The 20,290-nt window shown below is 43.0% G+C and overlaps 1 protein-coding gene across 4 annotated transcripts in view; it reads right to left on the reverse strand.

Moving 5' to 3' along the window:
* Positions 1-20,290, reverse strand: part of SGSM2 (small G protein signaling modulator 2) — a 507,049-nt gene that overhangs the window by 167,292 nt on the left and 319,467 nt on the right. For all 4 annotated transcript variants that reach the window (XM_082247004.1, XM_082247002.1, XM_082247003.1 and 1 more), the window contains exon 3: positions 4,676-4,838. In XM_082247004.1, coding sequence (XP_082103130.1) covers positions 4,676-4,838 — 163 coding nt within the window. The remainder of the gene's footprint in view (positions 1-4,675; positions 4,839-20,290) is intronic.

Consider the following 20,290-nt stretch of genomic DNA (forward strand, 5'->3'; position numbering starts at 1 on the left):
TTTAACTTCATAGGCCCTTTAAGCAGAACGTTAACCAAGACATTAAGCACAACTTAGCAGAGCCATTGTACTGTGGCCTAAAATAAGCATCACCTTCTGTGGTACTACTGGGAAATAAACTAGAGCGCACAGTCACACCTCATGAGTCATTTTTATTAAAGCTAACTGTGCTCCCTGTGCTTGTGTGACACTCACAGCTGTCAGGATACTAGAAAGGGGAGTTTTGTAATTGAATCTACCAGGGTATAAATCAGGCCATTACTTATAATGTATAGATTGTATTGGAGCCTTACTGTTTTTGCCATTCCAACAATTAATATTATTACTCTTACCGGGGATAATCATGTAATCCTAATAATCATTAGGTTTATATTTCTATTCTATATTTATAAGAAATTACTACATTTACTATTATTTTCACTTTTCTAGGCTTTCTGACCATCGAGTCCTTGCTAATGAGGGAGGAAGATCTGAAGCATACATAGGTCAAGCTACTGTACATCAAGGTAGCAAGAATAAGCTGCTAAAGCTAGAGATAAATGATATTAGAGTTTCATAAAAGAACCCATGGCTTTAACCTATATTAGACACACATGAAAACATAGGTTATGTGTCTCACATAATGGTTACTCCATCCAGGTGCTGCCAATTAACACTGTCCTTTCCAAGTCACTGAGTTTAGAGGAACCAGTGCTGAACAGTTCTTTATGATGTATGATTTTAATGTTCTAGTGATGAATTAAATAAAATTTGCTAATACACAGTAACACAAACGAAACGTAGCAACCATTAAAAATCCTGGTAACTGGATACATGTAAAACGTTAAAAAAATGATAGCTTTTAAGCAACCTGAAAAAAACTCCAAGCCATCAATATGCTTCCTCCAGCTGTTTGAGATACATTCCATGGCAAGAGCTGTTACACAAATCTAAACAATCCAAGCCAACGGGGGTTGTGTGGTGCAAATTGGGAAATTATTGTAGTGACAATAGCCACGGAAGCCCAGTGGGCAAAATACATGGCAATAGCCTGAAAAGAGTTTCCTATTATTCATGTCTACTTATACCAGTCTAGAGTAGTGATGGCAAACCTTGGCACCCCAGATGTTTTGGAACTACATTTCCCATTTCCCATTTCCATGTAGTTGAGCATCATGGGAAATGTAGTTCCAAAACATCTTGGGTGCCAAGGTTACCCATCACTGGTCTAGAGTATGATCACATTAATGTTAAAAATGTTGTTATAGCTGGAACTGTGGAGCTGTATCTCAGACTGTGACATTGTGCAAACAGTCCCTGGTCAGAGCCATATCAATACCTTCATCATCTTGCCTCCACTGCGTGTTCTCACCGTACTCATGCTTATGACATCTTAAATGATATTCTTAATGCAAATACGATCCTTTCTGTAAAATCATCATCAATAATAATTTGAGGAAGCTTGATCAACTACTGCCACAATTTACATGTTTAATTTGGTTTCACGCCAAAGTAAAAAGAAAAAAAAGGTGTGCCCCCCCCAACTCCATACCAGACTTTTATCCGAGAATGCAGCCTGGCTAGTTAAGGAAGGGAGGGGACGAGGGAACGCCCCCACCTTCTGAACCATACCAGGCCGCATGCATTCAACATTGAGGGGTGCTTTAGGACAGCGGGGGTTTTCCCACCACACCAAAGCACCTTGTCCTTATGTTAATGGCGATAAGGGCCTCTTCCCCACAACCCTGGGCTGTGGTTGTGGGCGTTTGAGGATTGGGCTTATCATAATCTGGAAGCCCCCTTTAACCACTTTACAACCGCCCACAGTAATATTACTGCGGCAGAGTGGCTCGTTATCGTCTGACGACGTAGTACTACGTCGTCAGACACCCCCCCTTCTGGGCGGCGCTTGCGCGCCGCCGGAGGCTCGCTCCCGCTGTTTTCGGTCACAGCGGGAGTCGGGCCAGGGGAGGAGCAGCGGCGATCGCCGCAGCTCTTCCCCGATCGTCGGGGATCTAGTGTGGAGATCCGCCCGCCTGTGTAAACACAAGCGGGCGGATCTCCTCAGTGACAGGGAGTGACAGATCGGAGTGTTCAGCATAGCTGGACATCCGATCTGTCCCTGTCTCACACAGTCACCCCCCCCCCCACACGTCAGTAAGCACCAGGCATACATTAACCCCTCCCTCTCCAATAAAATGAACCCCTTCCCTGCCAGTGTAATTTTTACAGTAACAGTGCATAGTTATAGCACTGATTACTGCAGTAATGTCACTGGTACCCCCAAAAGTTTCAAAAATGTCAGTCAAGGGTCTGATCTGTCCGCCGCAATGTCGCAGTACCGCAAAAAAAATCGCAGATCGCCGCCATTACGCGTTAAAAAAAAAAACACCAAAAATGACAGAAATCTTTCCCTTTGTTAGTAAACGCAATAACCTTTGCACAAACCAATCAAAATACGCTTATTGTGATTTTTTTTACCATACATGGGTAGCAGAAAACAAATTGGCCAAAAATTAAAAAAAAAATTGTTTTTTACATCTTTTTTGGGGGGAATTTAATATAAAAAAATGTTAAAAATATTGTTATTTTTTCAAAATAAACGCTCTTTTTTTGTTTATAGCGCAAAAAGTAAAAATCGCACAGGTGATCAAATACCACCAAAAGAAAGCTCTGTTTGTGGGAAAAAAAGGACGTAAATTTAGTTTGGGTACGGCGTTGCACGACCGCGCAATTGTCAGTTAAAGTCTCACAGCGCCGAATCGCAAAAAGTGGCCTGGACGTAAGACAGCAAAATCCTCCGGTGGTAAAGTGGTTAAAAAGGGGTCCCCAGATTCTGGCCCCCTCCCTATGTGAATGAGTATAGGGTACATAGTACCCCTACGGATTCACCAAAAAAGTGTCACATAGAAGAAAAAAAAAAACACAAACAGTTTTTTCCAACTCCTTTATTAAAAATTAAAAAATAATGTCCCACGATGTAGATCTATCGTCAATAACACCACCTGCCGCACTGCCGAACCCAAAAAGTGCAATTTCCTTTTCAAACTGAACAGCCTATTTGTCTTTATTAAATCAACCTTTCTAGGTTTGGTAGCCTATCCTAACATATTATAAATATTTTTTCTGGTCAGATAAGGCTTTTATTTGGCAGCAAATCAGAATACAAATATTTGTATATCCTTGATTTTTATTGGGAAGTAGTAAAAAAAAAATTAGAAAAAAAAGTAATATTTTTTTAAAGCAACATTCACATAATTTGCACACCCCCCAATATATTTACTGAAAAATATAATATAAAATTCTTCTGATTAAAATGATAACACATTGGTGTGACCCTTATGTAACTTAGCAGAATGGTATGTGTGTTTCTTTAGGAGAGCTTTATTTCCTGTTTGATGCTTTTTTTGCAACAAATGCAGGTTAGGGTAGGGGTGATTTTTTGAAAACTGTTAGAGCCGATTCACACTACTCCGACTCAAAGTCGCCCCATGAAGGAGCGACTTTTTAGCGCCACTTTAGCGCGACTTTGAAGAGACTTGAAGAGACTTTGAAGATACTTTTGAAGATACTTAAATGATAGGCGACTTTGTCTGTGGGGAATGCCTGGGTAATCTTTTTCTTCTTCTTGGAAAGTCTGATCACAGTCGCTTGAAAATAGATAAGGATCCGACTTAGAGGCGACTCCCATTGAAGTCTATGTGCACAAGTCGGATAGAGGTCGCCTTGAAGTAGTACAGAAACCTTTTCTGAAGACGGAACGACAAGAGACTTGGGGCGACTTGAGGGCACACAAGTGGCGTCCCAAGTCGGAGTAGCGTGAACCGGCTCTTAGTTTAATATCAGGATAGATACTTTTTCATGGGTTTTCAATTGCTACAAATTCTAATGACATGGTCTTCCTTACATGAGCATTTGAAGTTTGTGCCACGAATACAAATGTCATTCAGATCATCTGACATCATTGTTTCGAGCTGGGGATTCAATTTCATTTACTATTTTTTTTGTTTTTTACAACTTTTTGTTTACTTTTTTTATTCAGGCTTTGCACTGTAATGCGCAGCAGCAAAACACTTTGTGTAATAATGATCTATTGCTGACTGCAACTAGCCAGCAACAGATCACTATGGCAGCAAGAAAATGGGCAGAGTTGCAACAGCTCTGCCTGAGCCTCCACAACAACAGAAAGTGAAGTAAGGGGACATGTGATGTCTTTACACTCTCTATGTAAACACTATGCAGAAGTAATCAAGTAATTTAATTTAAGAGTATCTCCAGGCAAAACATGTTATATTTAGTTTTGGTCAGAGAGGAAAAATGTTGGATCCTCTGTCAAGTGTTTATAGCTGTCTGTGTCTTCTCTGGGGCGATTCATTCCTCTATCTATATTAGTGTAACACTGTCACCAAGAAAGAAACTGAAGGGAAATCCAACATTTTTGAGTCGTCCCCACCACAAGAGGTACGGCTAAGTCTTCAAAAGGGGACATCTGTCCAGGGGTCAACTGTCTAAGAGGGAAATACCCTTTACTTTGGGAAATTTTCTCTTTTCCCCCATGTTGTCTCTTGAGTAGGAAGTAAATTAAAATTTCCCCAATGGAGCACAGTCAACAAAAAAAAAATTGACAGGGGCTTACCCTTCCCTGCTCTATCCAAAATTAAAGAAATAATGATAAATAATTCGATTTTTTTCTCACCTGCCCTCCACTTGTTGTTGCAGGTCTTGCACCTTCTTGCATATATCTGCAGCAGTGGCACATGTCTTTGCAACCTTCATGAACAAAGCTGCAACTTTATCACTCCGTAAGAATCCCGCAGCCCTTCTCTTCAAAAGATGCAAGAGGCATGCTTCCACCACACCTGAAAAGAACAAAAAGAAGATTTAAGTATACCCTACTAAAAATCCTAACTTTATAGGGCTCCTACTTAATACACCAAAAGAGTGCTCTTGAGGAACAAAGTGGTAGAAAATTCAGAAAATTTTGAATCTCTGTTTGGTTTTCCGGTGTGGTCACCGACGCAGGAAGTGGGGGGAAATCTCTCAATCGGGCACACAGACAGCAAATAATGTTTTTTTATTTAACAGACTGAGGAATAGGGATGAACTTGGGTTCGGTCCAAACTTGGAAGGTAGCTGTCATTGTAGGACCAATGAGCTGTGAATCGGAGATTCCTTCGCCACAGTTGCATGTAAACAAAGGGTAGGGATGCTGATGACAACATTGACCTAATATGACCATGTGCCCATGTCAATAAAGTCACGAGCATCCTTGTCCTTTTGTGTATGTTTCTTTAACAAGTCCCATAGTCCTGCTTCCTGAGGAAGTTTTCCGAAGTTGTCAACACTCTCAGCTAGTACCGCTTTCTGGGAGTAAATAACCCTTTTCAAATTCTAAGGTTAAATCTCCTTTTTTTTAATATCCCTCCTTACTTTTTAAGATATATCAGATGGAAACAAGTCAGATGTTACACATACTGCATGTTCTGCCTACAAAAAAACCCTGGAGCAGAGAGTTCGGGATAGGAATGGTCAAATACAAGGGTCAGTCAGAGCAGTTGCGAGGCAGGTTGCTCTTATACACTATCTGAGACATCTGGGCCCCCATGTCACACTGATCCCACCTGTGGGTATGACTGCTTGCAGATTGCACCTGAAACCACGATAGTAACTGAGGCCTCTGAAGTGAAGTGAAGGGTTGAATACTCCTATCCAGGCTTAAGGCCTGAAAAGGCCTGAGAGTAAGGCGTCTGTTTTGTGAACCAGCCAGACAAGGTGCGGCTTCAGCTCACTATCCCTGCACAGGAACGGCCCCCTGTAGGACTATGAAATAACCAACCAACCCTGACTCTAGGAGGCTCTCCAACATGTTAATTTCAAAATTTGTATTGTTACAGTAAATCTGTCACTAAACTAGTGACTAGGTGGATAAACCTGCATAATAAATAAAAAATGTAACTTAAAGCTGTCTGCAGATTAGGGTTTCTAACACCAAATGAATACTTACACCTAAAACTTGCCAAAATGCAGACATGTGACAAATCCCAACTTAGACTGTACAGAACGATGGACATGTAAATATATAGTTTTACAATCATTTTAGCAAATACAGCTGCGAGTGCCATTATTTCCTACATTTTTATTACACAGAAAAGCTGTAGAGAACACAGGAAAGACACAGTGAGTGGTTTACCCCCAACAATAAATCAGATTTTGGCTGTCATAGGAACTTCTAATTGCTAAAAGCCAGACCTCTTCTTTTCCTTTCCTGAACTTTTATGCTACAGTATATCATTGTTCATCCAGTGAGGGGAGGACAGGTAGAACTGCAAACTGTATATTGCAAGCCTTCAAAGAAGGTAAACATTTATTGACATGGTCCCGATTCTGGACAGCCTGGTGGACCAATATGGAGTAGCATGCCAAAGCACAGACTTTTCAAGCCTGAGCTATAGTTGCATAACACAGCTTCCTAAGTTCAGGGCATTCTAAAATAGATTTGTGGGTATGTACTGTATATTTCACCTATAAAACAGTTTTACTAAGTAGTGAAAGGGCTGATTTATCATGAAATGTGGCTTTTCCATTACATTACATTGCTTCAATAGTGTTACTAAACCCACAACAGTAAAATCAGTCTGTTTATGCAGTAAAGCATGCTTATTATACTCACTGTGGAACCTAAGGGGTTAATCCTCTGTGTTGTGTAAAAAGGCTGTTTGATCCTGTCTTCTCTGATCCTCCCCTTCGTCTGATGTACCCAAACCATCTCCTGATAGAACAGAGGCTAGGGGACAAGCTGCACAGGCTCGGTTTGGTGTGTAGTGCTAGAGTTTATTTTTTCTTAGTAGAGTGCATTTAATTGGGACAGGGCCAATCAGCTCTGTCTAGACAGAGGGTCAGGGGTTCTGCAGCCTTATAGGACAATCGCAGGAGAATGAAAACTCCTCCTACAAGCATTAACCAGCGAAACATGTAGGCGGAGCTTCAGCGCGGTTCGACGTCACAAGCTGGAAGTGCTTTACTGCTACAGTGGTTTTATTGATTCAAGGCTGTTTTAGGATGATGTATCTGGTGAGTGCATTTTACTTTCAATAAACATACACCTGTGAAAACGTACTTCACCATGGTCTTCCCCCTGTTTTTTAACTTTTGGGAGTGACTGTGCCTGGCTACTTCTACTTTGGGATCCGACATTTGAATTGGGAGCACCTATTGGAAGGCTTTCAGGGTCGATTATCAAGCTATATAACAACAAGCGTTGTGTGACCATTGTGAGAGCGGTGGTCATACCCATCTGGTAAGAGGCCAGCAGGCTACTTTGTGTGTGGTGGAGGTCTTCACTGTCCCTGTGATTTCATAGACGGATTGTCACACGTTAAGGGTGTTGTCGGTAGACTATACAACTCATTTCGACAGCTTGAAGTGGACTTTCATATATTCATTTACACCATATGTTATTCTACGAGCGCTGCATTTTTTGTCTATACTGATAGAAGCAGAACACTGCTCTAACTGCTGATGAAAAAAAGGTATTTAGCAGTTTATATTTATTAAAACTATTGCATTTCCATGTTCTGTGTTCTGTGTACTGTGGGAGACCAGATACAGTGAATGCAGGTACTGGGTTTAGTAACACTTTAAATTAAAAAGTAAAAACCAGCAAAGAGATATTCTATACATTTCTGAACAAGTCGAGGAAGAATCACATAAAACTGAACTCTAGGTATAATTAATTCATATTTAAATGTATTATTTACATGCAAGCAATATAAGTACCTGAATTTAACCTGGTATCAGCCTCTTACAGTCTCTGTACAGCAGTGCTGGAGTATGACAGTAAGAGGCAGCACAAAGAGCCAATCAGGTTACTGACTAGAAGTATGCTGGTAGGAGGAGAAAGCAGAATAAGAGGGATAAGCTCATCATTGTAATGCTCAGCCTTTTACTGTCCAGTCACAAAGTGTGGCGGGTTCAGGACAACTTGGGCTCAGAGGAAGTGGCTTGAATGAGGCTGGCCATCAGCCATTTAGGCCTCCTTCAGACAAGCGATTACATACATTGTATACAACAGATTCCAATGGCAAGAATCAGTAGATTTATGTGGCTGGTATGACAGGTGTATGTGAATAGTGACAGCCTGTACAAGGTAATGACAGGCTGACAACAGCCATTGCTTTTCAGTCAGATGCATCCAGGTAACACATTGTCAGACAACTGCAGGTAACCCATTGTCAGCCAACTGCAGGTAAAGCATTGTCAGACAACTGCAGGTAACCCACTGTCAGCCAACTGCAGGTAACCCACTGTCAGCCAACTGCAGGTAACCCATTGTCAGCCAACTGCAGGTAACCCATTGTCAGCCACTGCAGGTAAAAGCAGGTAACCGATTATCAGCCAACTGCAGGTAACCCATTGTCAGACAACTGCAGGTAACCGATTATCAGCCAACTGCAGGTAACCCATTGTCAGACAACTGCAGGTAACCCATTGTCAGCCAACTGCAGGTAACCCATTGTCAGACAACAGCAGGTAACTGATTGTCAGACAACGGCAGGTAACCCATTGTCAGACAACGGCAGGTAACTGATTGTCAGACAACGGCAGGTAACCCATTGTCAGACAACAGCAGGTAACTGATTGTCAGACAACGGCAGGTAACCCATTGTCAGACAACGGCAGGTAACTGATTGTCAGACAACGGCAGGTAACCCATTGTCAGCCTGCCATTACTTTGTACGGGCTGAGCAGCCCAGCCACAAGAATCTGCTGATTCTTGTCGCGGAAATCTGGTGTAGGCATGTCATTGCCCAGGTCAAATAGGCCTTAGGGACTGAAAAAAAAAATACTGCAGGGGAAATCTCTTAACTAAACATAAATATTGCAGCAAAGTTTTTGCTTTTTTTTATCTAGTTATCGTTTTCTGAATCTATTTTATCCTTTAATAGCCTATCACATTTACCTTAACATTGTTGGTTGGAGCTTTGCTTTAGGAATATTATTATGCAACGGTTTTCTTTTTTTACTCAGCAGTTTTTAGATTGGAACTGTATTTCACATCCAGGCATATAGACTGTATTTATTTATGTGTCTTTATTGATTGCAACTTACTGTGGATTTGATTTAATGCCCAACAGCATCATTATTACATTAAACAGTGGACATAAACTATATTATGTCTGTTCAAATGCCAAATTCGTACTCATTAAACTGTCTACAGATAATGCCCTGATCTCTGCCTTCCAGTGTCTGTCACTACTGGAGGTAAGCTGGATATATTTTATCTTAAGTTGCAAGTTAAATTTAAAGTAGATTCAAGGAAGAACTAAAACAGATGTAAAAGCTTCTATTTTATAAGAATTTGATGGTGAAAGTAGATGTAAACACTTTCATATATCCAGTGAAGTGACTGTCCTTAGGTGATACACAAGAGATGAAACAAATCCTCCTACATAGGTTGGACCTGTTTATCTGCAGTCTTCTCTTTTCTACATTCGTTCTAAGTCTAGAATTTATAAACCTTGTTTGAGCTGTCAGATAAAAAGGGGACGGAGAGCTGAAGTTACACACTGAAGAGCTCAGTGGGGAAAGCTAAATGGAGGTATTGGACCCCCCCTCGCACAGCACACAGGAACAGAGCTGAGGCTGTCAATCAGCTAGAGATTCGTCCTCGTCAACTTTTTTCTTTTGTGTCAGGAAAACTTTGTAGTAGAGGAAAGAAGCAGCAGATAGAAATTACATTTGTGTTCTTGAGAAAAGTGCAGACTATGGAGGGATATGCTTTGTTCATATTTCATGTCTGAGGTAAACAACCACTTTAAAGTGTATATTAACCCTTGCTAAATACCATTCAGTTTGCTAAAACTAATTACCTATTTTTTTTAAATAAAATATTTGTTTTTACCTTTAATCTCTGTATGTATGTCAGTGCTACTGACCATCAGCTTCTTGCAGCCACTTCCTATCTACAAAAAAATGAATTTGACTTCCACAAGCCACAAGCCACATCCAAAAAACACAGGATTTTACTGGCTCAGCATTAGAGATGACCAATGACTGATAAAACATAATAACATAATAAACTTTATTGTACATAGTAAAAGCACATGGATTATTAAAGAGAACAAAAAGGAATGCCCATACATGACCCTGGAGATAAGCAGGGGCCTAGAGTAAAATATCCTGCTGCATAAGACCGGAGGTTTAAATGAATATTAAAGTTGTAAACAATATCTACAGTATAACAATGGATATAGGTACAATAATGTAGATCCCTACATCCCAACGTGTTTTGCCAATACATGGCTTCTTCAGGACCCAACAGGGTAGGATGGCATCACTATATATAAGAAAAAGTACACCTGTCACAATCAGGGGTCAGACTCGAAGACCAGTTGCTATAGCTGTGGAAGCTCAAACAGGAACCACCAGGATAAGAACACAGGCAAGTCACCCTGGCAGGTGATGCAGGCTCACCTGAGGAGCGGAATTTAAGCACTAACCGGTGTTCACCAGTGCTCCTGATGGTGGAGATGGATTTTGCTGCGTGTTAGCACCGGTTCGCAGTCCTCAGGATCGCCCCACCAAGAGGTGATCAAACCTGGGTCCAGTAGCAGATATAGCAGGTAGGGATCAAGCTGAAGCGTAGTCGGGGAACAAGCCAAAGGTCGGTAACGAATAATTGCAGGTTGGGATTAAGCAGAAACGTAGTCGAGGAGCAAGCCAAATGTCGGTAATGAATGGTAGCGAAGATACGGACGGCAGCACCAGAGACAAAAGGGAGATATTGGCTGGAGAAAGCACAATGTTCTGGCAACCAGGAAGTGCAGAGACATGGCTTAAATCAGGAAGTTCATGGGAGAAGCAAAGAGTTCAAGGTTCAAGGCAACTAAGATTCATGGCAGGATCATTCAAGGAATTGTCCAGCATTCCAGGTGGCTCAACAAACAGAGATTTTGCCAGACAGAGCAGAGGTCTCAGGTTCAAGTCCAGGTCCTGACAACATCACTATGTATGAGAAAAATACTCTGTTCCTATGCACCATGGTATTTTACTCTAGGCCTCTGCTTATCTCCAGGGCAACGTATGGGCATTCTTTTCTATTCTGTTTTTTATCCATAGATAAACATTTTACCATGTACACTACTGTTCTAAAGTTTGGGGTTACACAGACAATTTCATGTTTTCCATGAAAACTCACACTTTTATTCATCAAATGAGTTGCAAAATGAATATAAAATATAGTCAAGACATTGACGAGGTTAGAAATAATGATTTTTATTTGAAATAATAAATTTGTCCTTCAAACTTTGCTTTCATCAAAGAATTCTTCATTTACAGCAATTACAGCCTTGCAGACCTTTGTAATTCTAGCTGTCAATTTGTTGAGGTAATCCGAAGAAATTTTACCCCACGCTTCCTGAAGCACCTCCCACAAGTTGGATTGGCTTGATGGGCACTTCTTACGTACCATACGGTCAAGCTTCTTCCACAACAGTTCAATAGGGTTGAGATTTAGTGACTGCACTGGCCACTCCATTACAGACAGAACACCAGCTGACTGCTTCTTCCCTAAATCGTTCTTGCATAGTTTGGAGGTGTGCTTTAGGTCACTGTCCTGTTGCAGGAGGAAATTGGCTCCAATCAAGCGCTGTCCACAGGGTATGGCATGGCGTTGCAAAATGGAGTGATAGCCTTCCTTATTCAAAATCCCCTTTACCTTGAACAAATCTCCCACTTTACCAGCACCAAAGCTGCCCCAGACCATCACATTACCTCCACATGCTTGATAGATGGCATCAGGCACTCCTCCAGCATCTGTTCACTTGTTCTGCGTCTCACAAATGTTCTTCTGTGTGATCCAAACACCTCAAACTTAGATTCGTCTGCCCATAACACTTTTTTTCCAATCTTCCTCTGTCCAATGTCTGTGTTCTTTTGCCCATCTTAATCTTTGCTTTTATTGGCGAGTCTCAGATATAGCTTTTTCTTTGCCACTCTGCCAAGAAGGCCAGCATCGCAGAGTTGCCTCTTCACTGTGGACATTGAGACTGGCATTTTGTGGGTACCATTTAATGAAGCTGCCAGCTGAGGACCTGTGAGGCATCTATTTCTCAAACTAGAGACTAATGTACTTGTCCTCTTGCTTAGTTGTGCATTGAGGCCTCCCCTTCTCTTTCTATTCTGGTTCTATTCTGGTTAGAGGCAGTTTATGCTGTTCTCTGAAGGGAGTAGTACACATCGCTGTAGGAAATCATCAGTGTCTTGACAATTTCTCACATGGAATAGCCTTCATTTCTCAGAAGAAGAATAGACTTTCGAATTTGAGAAGAAAGTTCTCTTTTTCTGGCCATTTTGAGAGTATAATCGTACCCACAAATGCTGATGCTCCAGATACTTAACCAGCTCAAAGGAAGGCCAGTTTTATAGCTTCTCTAATCAGCAAAACAGTTTTCAGCTGTGCTAACATAATTGCACAAGGGTTTTGTTATCATCAATTAGCCTTTTAACACGATTAGCTAACACAATGTACCATTAGAACACAGAAGTGATGGTTGCTGAAAATGGGCCTTTGTACACCTATGTAGATATTCCATTAAAAATCAGCCGTTTCCAGCTAGAATAGTCATTTACCACATTAACAATGTCTAGACTGTCTTTCTCATTAATTTAATGTTATCTTCATTGAAAAAAACAGTGCTTTTCTTTCAAAAATAAGGACATTTCTAAGTGACCCCAAACTTTTAACGGTAGTGTACAATAAAGTTTATTATGTTTTATCAATCATTGGTCATCTCCTATGCTGAACCAGTAAAGTCTGGTGTTTTAAAAGGTTTGGCTTGAGTATTCCAGTCTACATTTTTTCTTTCCTGTCTACAGGTAGCAAACCAGCAAGGACTGTGTGGCATTTCTCAGATTAGGTTTTCTGGTGGTGACAACAGAGGACCATGACTGCCTAATGTGTGTTAAAAAGGCCACTTGAAAGGTCCCCATTGGAAGCCCATGTGACAGGGTGACAAAGCAGAAACAAAACTGAGAGACTGGAAAAAAGTGTTGTCAACCTAGAACAGGCAGGGCTGAAACAAGGACCTTGCCTGAAAAATGTCGCTTTGCATTTGTCATCAGTGTAGGTAGGAAATCAATGCACCTTTGCTTACTGTTCAGGTCACCCCTAGCAACCTCAGAAGGAACCCTAGGGTTCCACAGAAACCAGATTGAGAAACAATGGTACATGGTCTTAGAAAGTATATGGGAAGGCTATCTACATATACTCCTTTCTCATACATATATACTTACCTACATATCTTCCCTTTCTCAGACAGTCATCAAAAAATGTCTTTCAAAGATGTACTTGATGTTGCTTCTCTTGAAAGTAAAGCTGGCCATACACTAGTACAGGGGTAGGCAAACTTTCAGAGGTTGAGATCTACCTTGACAACATATAGGAAATTAAAGATCCCTTGACATTGCCGTCACCCTTTAAAAAAATAAAATAAAAAAATAACCAAAGCCTCCAATAAAAAAAATACATATTGATTCACAGAAGTGTCCTATGCCCCACTTCAAATCACTTCCTCCCCCCAGAGTAATATCCTCTGCCACCCCCCCCCCCACAGTGGTGTCCTTTACCCCCTTTCACACCATCCCCCCAGTAATATACTAAGCCCTACCACTGTAGTGTTCTCTGCCCCCCTACCCACACACACACATGGTAGTGTCTTCTGACCCCACCCCAACAGTAGTGTCCTGTGCCCCCCCCCCAAAGCAGTGTCCTCTCCCCCCACTGTAGTGCCCTCTGCCCTCCACTAGCAGTGTCCTCTGCCATCCCCCTCCACTGTAGTGTCACCCCCCCCCCCATCATCACAGAGGAGTAAGAGGCAGCACAGTGCTGGATGAAGGGCAGGACCGGGAGCAGTTTTGATTCACTTTTTATGTTTATGTTAAGAAGCTGATGATTGGTTGCTAGGACCTCCTAGCAACCAATCACCTGCTGGTTAACTTGCAAAGCTAACTAAAGCAGCTTCCGTGCTCCCACCCTCCATCCAGCACTGTGCTACCTCTTTCTTCACTCTGCTAGTAAAGGGAGAGATAGAGAGCGGCGCCGGTGGTGACTGGGGGAACAGATACAATAAAATAGAAGGGTTGGGACTTTGTATGATGCTCATATGCTAATGTGCCTCCATCCCTGTGTCTAGTAGAGACAAAGGAAAAGTTTGGAACTTTGTGTGAGATGTGTAACCACCCGTAGATGTATTACATATAGACATAATGTATATATACATTAGAGGATAAATATGTAATAAAAACAGGTATTTATTTAAATCTATTTAGTAAATGGTAACAATACTATACCCTAGTTGGAACAATTCATGAGATGAATTTAATACATGGATGATATAGTTGAGCCAAAGTATACTAAAGAAGCTGGGGGAACAGATAGGCACAGACTTGATTGTACAAAATTCAGCCTAGCGCTCACTCCGAAGGGGAAGACTGGCGTGCTGCTCTCCTCAGGCAGGGAACTCCAACATGGGTACATAGAAAAAGAGAGAAAGGAGTATGCATTTGGCATTTTATTAAAAATTTTGCAAACAGTGACCACGGGTAATGCACTAGGTGTTTGCGCCTCCTTTCTCTCTTTTTCTACAGACTTGATTGTGATCTACCTATCGGCTTTCTGCGATCAACAGGTAGATCGGTAATCAACTTGTTGCTGGTCCCGACACTAAGGCTAAGTTGTCGGCGTTTTTGGGGAGTTTTTCTGCTCTAGGATCAGCTCATAAAACGCTCAACAAGACAAATCCTATTCATTTCAATGGCCCCTATTCACATCTGAGCGTTTTGACATTTTAAGCAAAACGCCCAACGCTCAAAAAAGTACATGAGCTTCTTTTTGGGCAGATTACAGGCATTTTGATTTTTTCCATTGGTTACTAGTCAACCTAAAAATGCCTGCACAAAAACGCCTGATAAAACGCCTGAAAAAACGCCTAAAAAACGCCTGTAAATAGCAACGCCAAGATGTGAACGTAGCCTAAGGCCCCTTTCACATGAGCTTTCCGATCAGGTCCTCCTGTCAGTTTTTCAGGCGGACCTGATCGGATGCTCCATTTACCTCTATGGAGCAGCGGATGTCAGCGGTGACATGTCCGCTGACACCCGCTGCTCTCCGATCCGATGTGGTCTGTGAAATCCAGACGGATGGAAACCCTATTTTCCATCCATCTGGAGGATCGGATAGGATCAGATATAAACAGACAGGCAGTCCGTTTTCATCTGATCTCCCATAGAGGGGGTGTCCTCCTTTTTTGTCTCAGCACAGTGAGTGGAGACGGAGCTGTCATCCGCCTGCTCAGCGGGGATCGGCGGATCGATCCCCGCTGAGCAAAACGGAGTCCGCCGGGGGCGGAAAGCCCATGTGAAAGGAACCTAATAGATTTTTGGAAAGAACATTTATACAAAAATTCTTTTCAACACATTCGAGGATTTGACCCCTTATGACTAAGCCTTTTCCTGACATTTGTTGCCTACGAGTTAAAATCCGTATTTTTGGCTAGAAAATTACTTAAAACCCCCAAACATAATATTATATATTAATGATAATGATAATGATAAATAATTTTAGCAGAGACCCTAGAGAATCGAATGGCGATAGTTGCAATATTGTATGTCACACAGTATTTGCGCAGCGGTCTTTTAAACGTAATTTTTTGGGGAAAAATACACTTTCGTGAATGAAAAAAAAAAAAACTGTAAAGCCTAATTTTTGTATAAAGTGAAAGATGATGTTATGCAGAGTAAATAGATACCTAACATGTCATGTTTTTAAAATTTTGCACACTCGTGGAATAGCGACAAACTACAGTAATTAAAAAGCTTCATAGGCAACACTTTAAAAATGTCTACAGGTTACCAGTTTAGAGTTATAGAGGAGAGTCTTGTGCTAGAATTATTGCTCTCACTCTAACGATCGTGGTGATACCTCACATGTATGGTTTGAACATACATTTGCGGTCGCGACTTACACATGCGCTTGCTTCTGCGTTTGAGCACGGAGGGATGGGGCGCTTTCAAAAAAATGTTTTCTTATTTATTTATTTTTTTTTCACTGTCTCTTTAAAAAAAACATTTCTGATCACTTTTATTGCTGTCAGAAGGAATGTAAATATCCCTTGTGACAGTAATAGACAGTGACAGGTACTCTTTTTGGAGGGATCTGGGGTCTATAGGACTCCAAGTCCCTCCTTTTCACTTAAAAGCCAAGTTTGGCTGTTTTGAAAGCTGTCGTTTCTTTAAATTTGATGCTTTTAAGTCTTCTGTAAACTGGCTGGTCGCTTGGCCTTCCCAGTTGGACGGGAGACCTGGGCAAGCCACGGAAGGTGGCAGGAGGAGGGGAACATCCCCTCCCGCTGCTTGGGATAACAGCCAAGTGGCTTCTTAATTACTCCTTGTTATCCCAAGAAAGCCAACCGTCGGGCTCTAAAAATGGTACCAGGGTGACGCCTGCAGCTACAGGCATCACCCCGGTACAACCTATTCAAGCCGAGGTACAGTCGTCTCAAAAGGGGTTTAAAAACATTGGTTTAATATTTTACTTTTAAGTAAATGGATTTTCCTGAACAAAAAGTTAGAAATTTAACCATTCGGGAAAAAAATTCCATCCTGCATGTTTGAATTTTGTTACTTCCGTAGAAAACGAATGTCAATTTGACCCAAAAAAACAATTAGAAAATCTAAAGAACATTCTTAAAATGAACATTTTCAAACTGAATTCTACTAGTGTATGACCAGCTTCAAGTGGTTCTAAAGCTTTTTCCACCTTCACTTGATAGCATTGGGAGTGCTTTCATGTACATCTGTATTTAGGGTGTAACATGGAACATGTTACTATGCACCATTCCAAGCCAGTGTTTTCTGTGTGCCATTGTGGTTACCTGCATTTTCCCACGAGGAATGGGCCCTAACAGTAGAGATAGGCCCATTCAAAGCATTCTCACTAGACACTTGCCGCCCCCCCCCCCCCCCCCCCACACACACACACATAACCCACATGCTCACACACCCCAATGGCCTCTTCCCCAGCTGATTGGCTGAGGTGGAGAGGTGGGTGCATGATGTCACAATTAGGGTTGAGCGAACACCTAGATGTCCGTGTTCGACGGGTTCGGCCGAACTTTAAAAAAAAGTCCGGGTCCGTGTCCCGGACTTTTACCGAACTTTTCCCGGACACCGAACCCCATTGAAGTCAATGGGGACCCGAACTTTAAGGCACTAAAATGGCTCTAAAACACCAAAGGAAAGGGCTAGAGTGCTGCAAATGGCAGCAAAACGTAATTAAGAGCATGGCAAGTGCTCTGCAAACAAATGTGGATAGGGAAATAACTTAAAACAACAAAAAAAAAACAGAAAAATAAAACAATGTTCTTCTTCATCTCTGAAGGACGAGGCCCATATGGAGTAGGAGGGAGGTTGAGGTGGTGGTGGATGTGGCGGTGACATAGGCGTGCGCACAGGGTGTGCTGGGTGTGCCTGGGCACACCCTAATCACCTAGGGCACATAGCATTGCCAGTGAGGAGATGGGAAAGATCTCCCTGGGACCTGCTCTGCTCTATTTCTCCTTGCCTACAGGTACATGGCCCCGATACATTACTCTCCCTGCTGGCAAACACATGCATGTGTATTTCAACTTTGGGGTGCACACCTTAATGCAATAGGCTGCGCACACCTATGGGCGGTGTAGGTGGAAGCGGCGGTGGAGGAGGACCAGGGCCGGATTAACAGCATCATGGGCTTGGTGCTGAGGATTTTGAAGGGCCTTAAGGGCCGTGCCTTGCCATGCACCCAGAGGAGGAAGGGTGCAGCCATGCATGCCTAATTCAACATGGGATGCTGTCTCTGAAGCCCATAAACACATCCATGCATCGCCAACTGTCCCTCCTTGTCCGGCCTTCACGCTGTGTGGGGAGGTTCTGAGGGTGCTGCCTGGGGAAGCGAGCATAGAAGCCAGACTTCTGTGTTTACAAGTGACAGAAGAGCGGTAACAGTGAATATGGCCAACCCGGGGCCTATATAAAAGGTAGGGGCCTGGAGCTGCAGCTCCAATAGCCCCTACATTAATCTGGCCCTGAGGAGGAGGACGAGGTAGCCAACACTGCTTCTTTTCAAAAATTTTAAATGAGGGTACACCCCAAAAGAGTGAGAAAGAGCAAAAATGGAACAATGGGTGGGTAAGGTCGGTATCCATTGCTATTCTGCATAAGGTACGGAAAAGTCCCGTGGGATCCATGCCTGGTTCATTTTAATGAACGTGAGCTTGTCCACATTGTCTCTGGACAGGCGGCTGCGCTTGTCTGTTATAACGCCCCCAGCCGTGCTAAATACCCGTTCAGATAATACACTGGCTGCAGGGCACGCCAGCACCTCCAAGGCGTAAAGGGCAAGCTCAAGCCATGTGCCCAATTTGGAGACCCAGAAGTTGAAGGGGGCAGACCCGTCATTCACTACATGTAGGCGTGTGCACACATACTGCTCCACCATGTTGGTAAAATGCTGCCTCCTGCTAAGACGTTCCATCTGAGCTGCTGGTGCTGCTGTTTGTTGTGGCGTGCTGACAAAGCTTTTCCACATTTCGGCCATGCTAACCCTGCCTTCTGAGGTGCTGGCGGTGCCCTGGTTGCGTTGGCGACCTCCTCCTCCTCCTCCTCTGCCTTGTGCTTCCACTGTGGCCCCGCTGTCAGATGGGAATGCCAGCAGCATGGCGTCTACCAGCGTGCGCTTGTACTCGCGCATCTTGCGATCGCGCTCCAGTGAGTGAATTAAGGACGGTACGTTGTCCTTGTAACGGGGATCCAGCAGCGTGGCCACCCAGTAATCAGCACAAGTTAGAATGTGGGCAACTCGGCGGTCGTTGTGGAGACACTGCAGCATGTAATCGCTCATGTGTGCCAGGCTGCCCAGAGGCAACGAAAGGCTGTCCTCTGTGGGAGGTGTATCGTCCGTGTCCTCTGTATCCCCCCAGCCACGCACCAGTGATGGCCATGAGCTGGCCTGGGTGCCACCCTGCTGTGAACATGGTTCCATCTCCTCCTCCAGCTCCTCCTCCTCCTCATCCTCCTCATCCTCCAGAACTGTGCCCCTGCTGGACAATTGCGTCCCTGGCGTTTGCGTGTGCAGGAACCCACCCTCGGAGCCCCTTGCGAATGACTGCCCTGAAAGCCTTGGAAATGTTACCTCTTCATCCTCCTCCTCCTCCTCATCCTGTGCCACATCCTCTTCCATCATCGCCCGAATTGTTTTTTCAAGGAGGCATAGAAGTGGGATAGTTAAGCTGAGAACGGCGTCATTGCCACTGGCCATGTTGGTGGAGTACTCAAAACAGCGCAACAAGGCACACAGGTCTCGCATGGAGGCCCAGTTAAATTAAATAGCGGAATAGAAAATATGATCCAAAAAAAGTGTATGTATATCACACGTACACAACCACACTGGGCCCCAATTACTATTGTTTGTACCCCTAAAAGGCTAGATGAGGAGTAGGGGGAGTATGGAACAGGCAGCACCCTCAAACCTTCAGAAGTATGAGATGAACCCCAACAACTTGGAAAGGTGGATCTCTCTCACACGTACCGACACAGACTATCCCGCAATTCAATTGATCCTCAAAGGTTTTTATTGAATAGCGGAATAGGAAATATGATCAAAAAAAGTGTATGTATCTCGCACGTACACAACCACACTAGGCCCCAATTACTATTGTTTGTACCCCTAAAAGGCTAGATGAGGAGTAGGGGGGGTATGGAACAGGCAGCACCCTCAAACCTTCAGAAGTATGAGATGAACCCCAACAACTTGGAAAGGTGGATCTCTCTCACACGTACCGACACAGACTATCCCCCAATTTAACTGATCCCCAAAGGTTTTTGATTAAATAGCGGAATAGAAAATATGATCCCAAAAAAGTGTATGTATATCACACGTACACAACCACACTGGGCCCCAATTACTATTGTTTGTACCCCTAAAAGGCTAGATGAGGAGTAGGGGGAGTATGGAACAGGCAGCACCCTCAAACCTTCAGAAGTATGAGATGAACCCCAACAACTTGGAAAGGTGGATCTCTCTCACACGTACCGACACAGACTATCCCGCAATTCAATTGATCCTCAAAGGTTTTTATTGAATAGCGGAATAGGAAATATGATCAAAAAAAGTGTATGTATCTCGCACGTACACAACCACACTAGGCCCCAATTACTATTGTTTGTACCCCTAAAAGGCTAGATGAGGAGTAGGGGGAGTATGGAACAGGCAGCA

The sequence above is a fragment of the Pelophylax lessonae genome (assembly GCF_965119305.1).
Source record: "Pelophylax lessonae genome assembly, chromosome: 2".
NCBI lineage: Eukaryota > Metazoa > Chordata > Amphibia > Anura > Ranidae > Pelophylax > Pelophylax lessonae.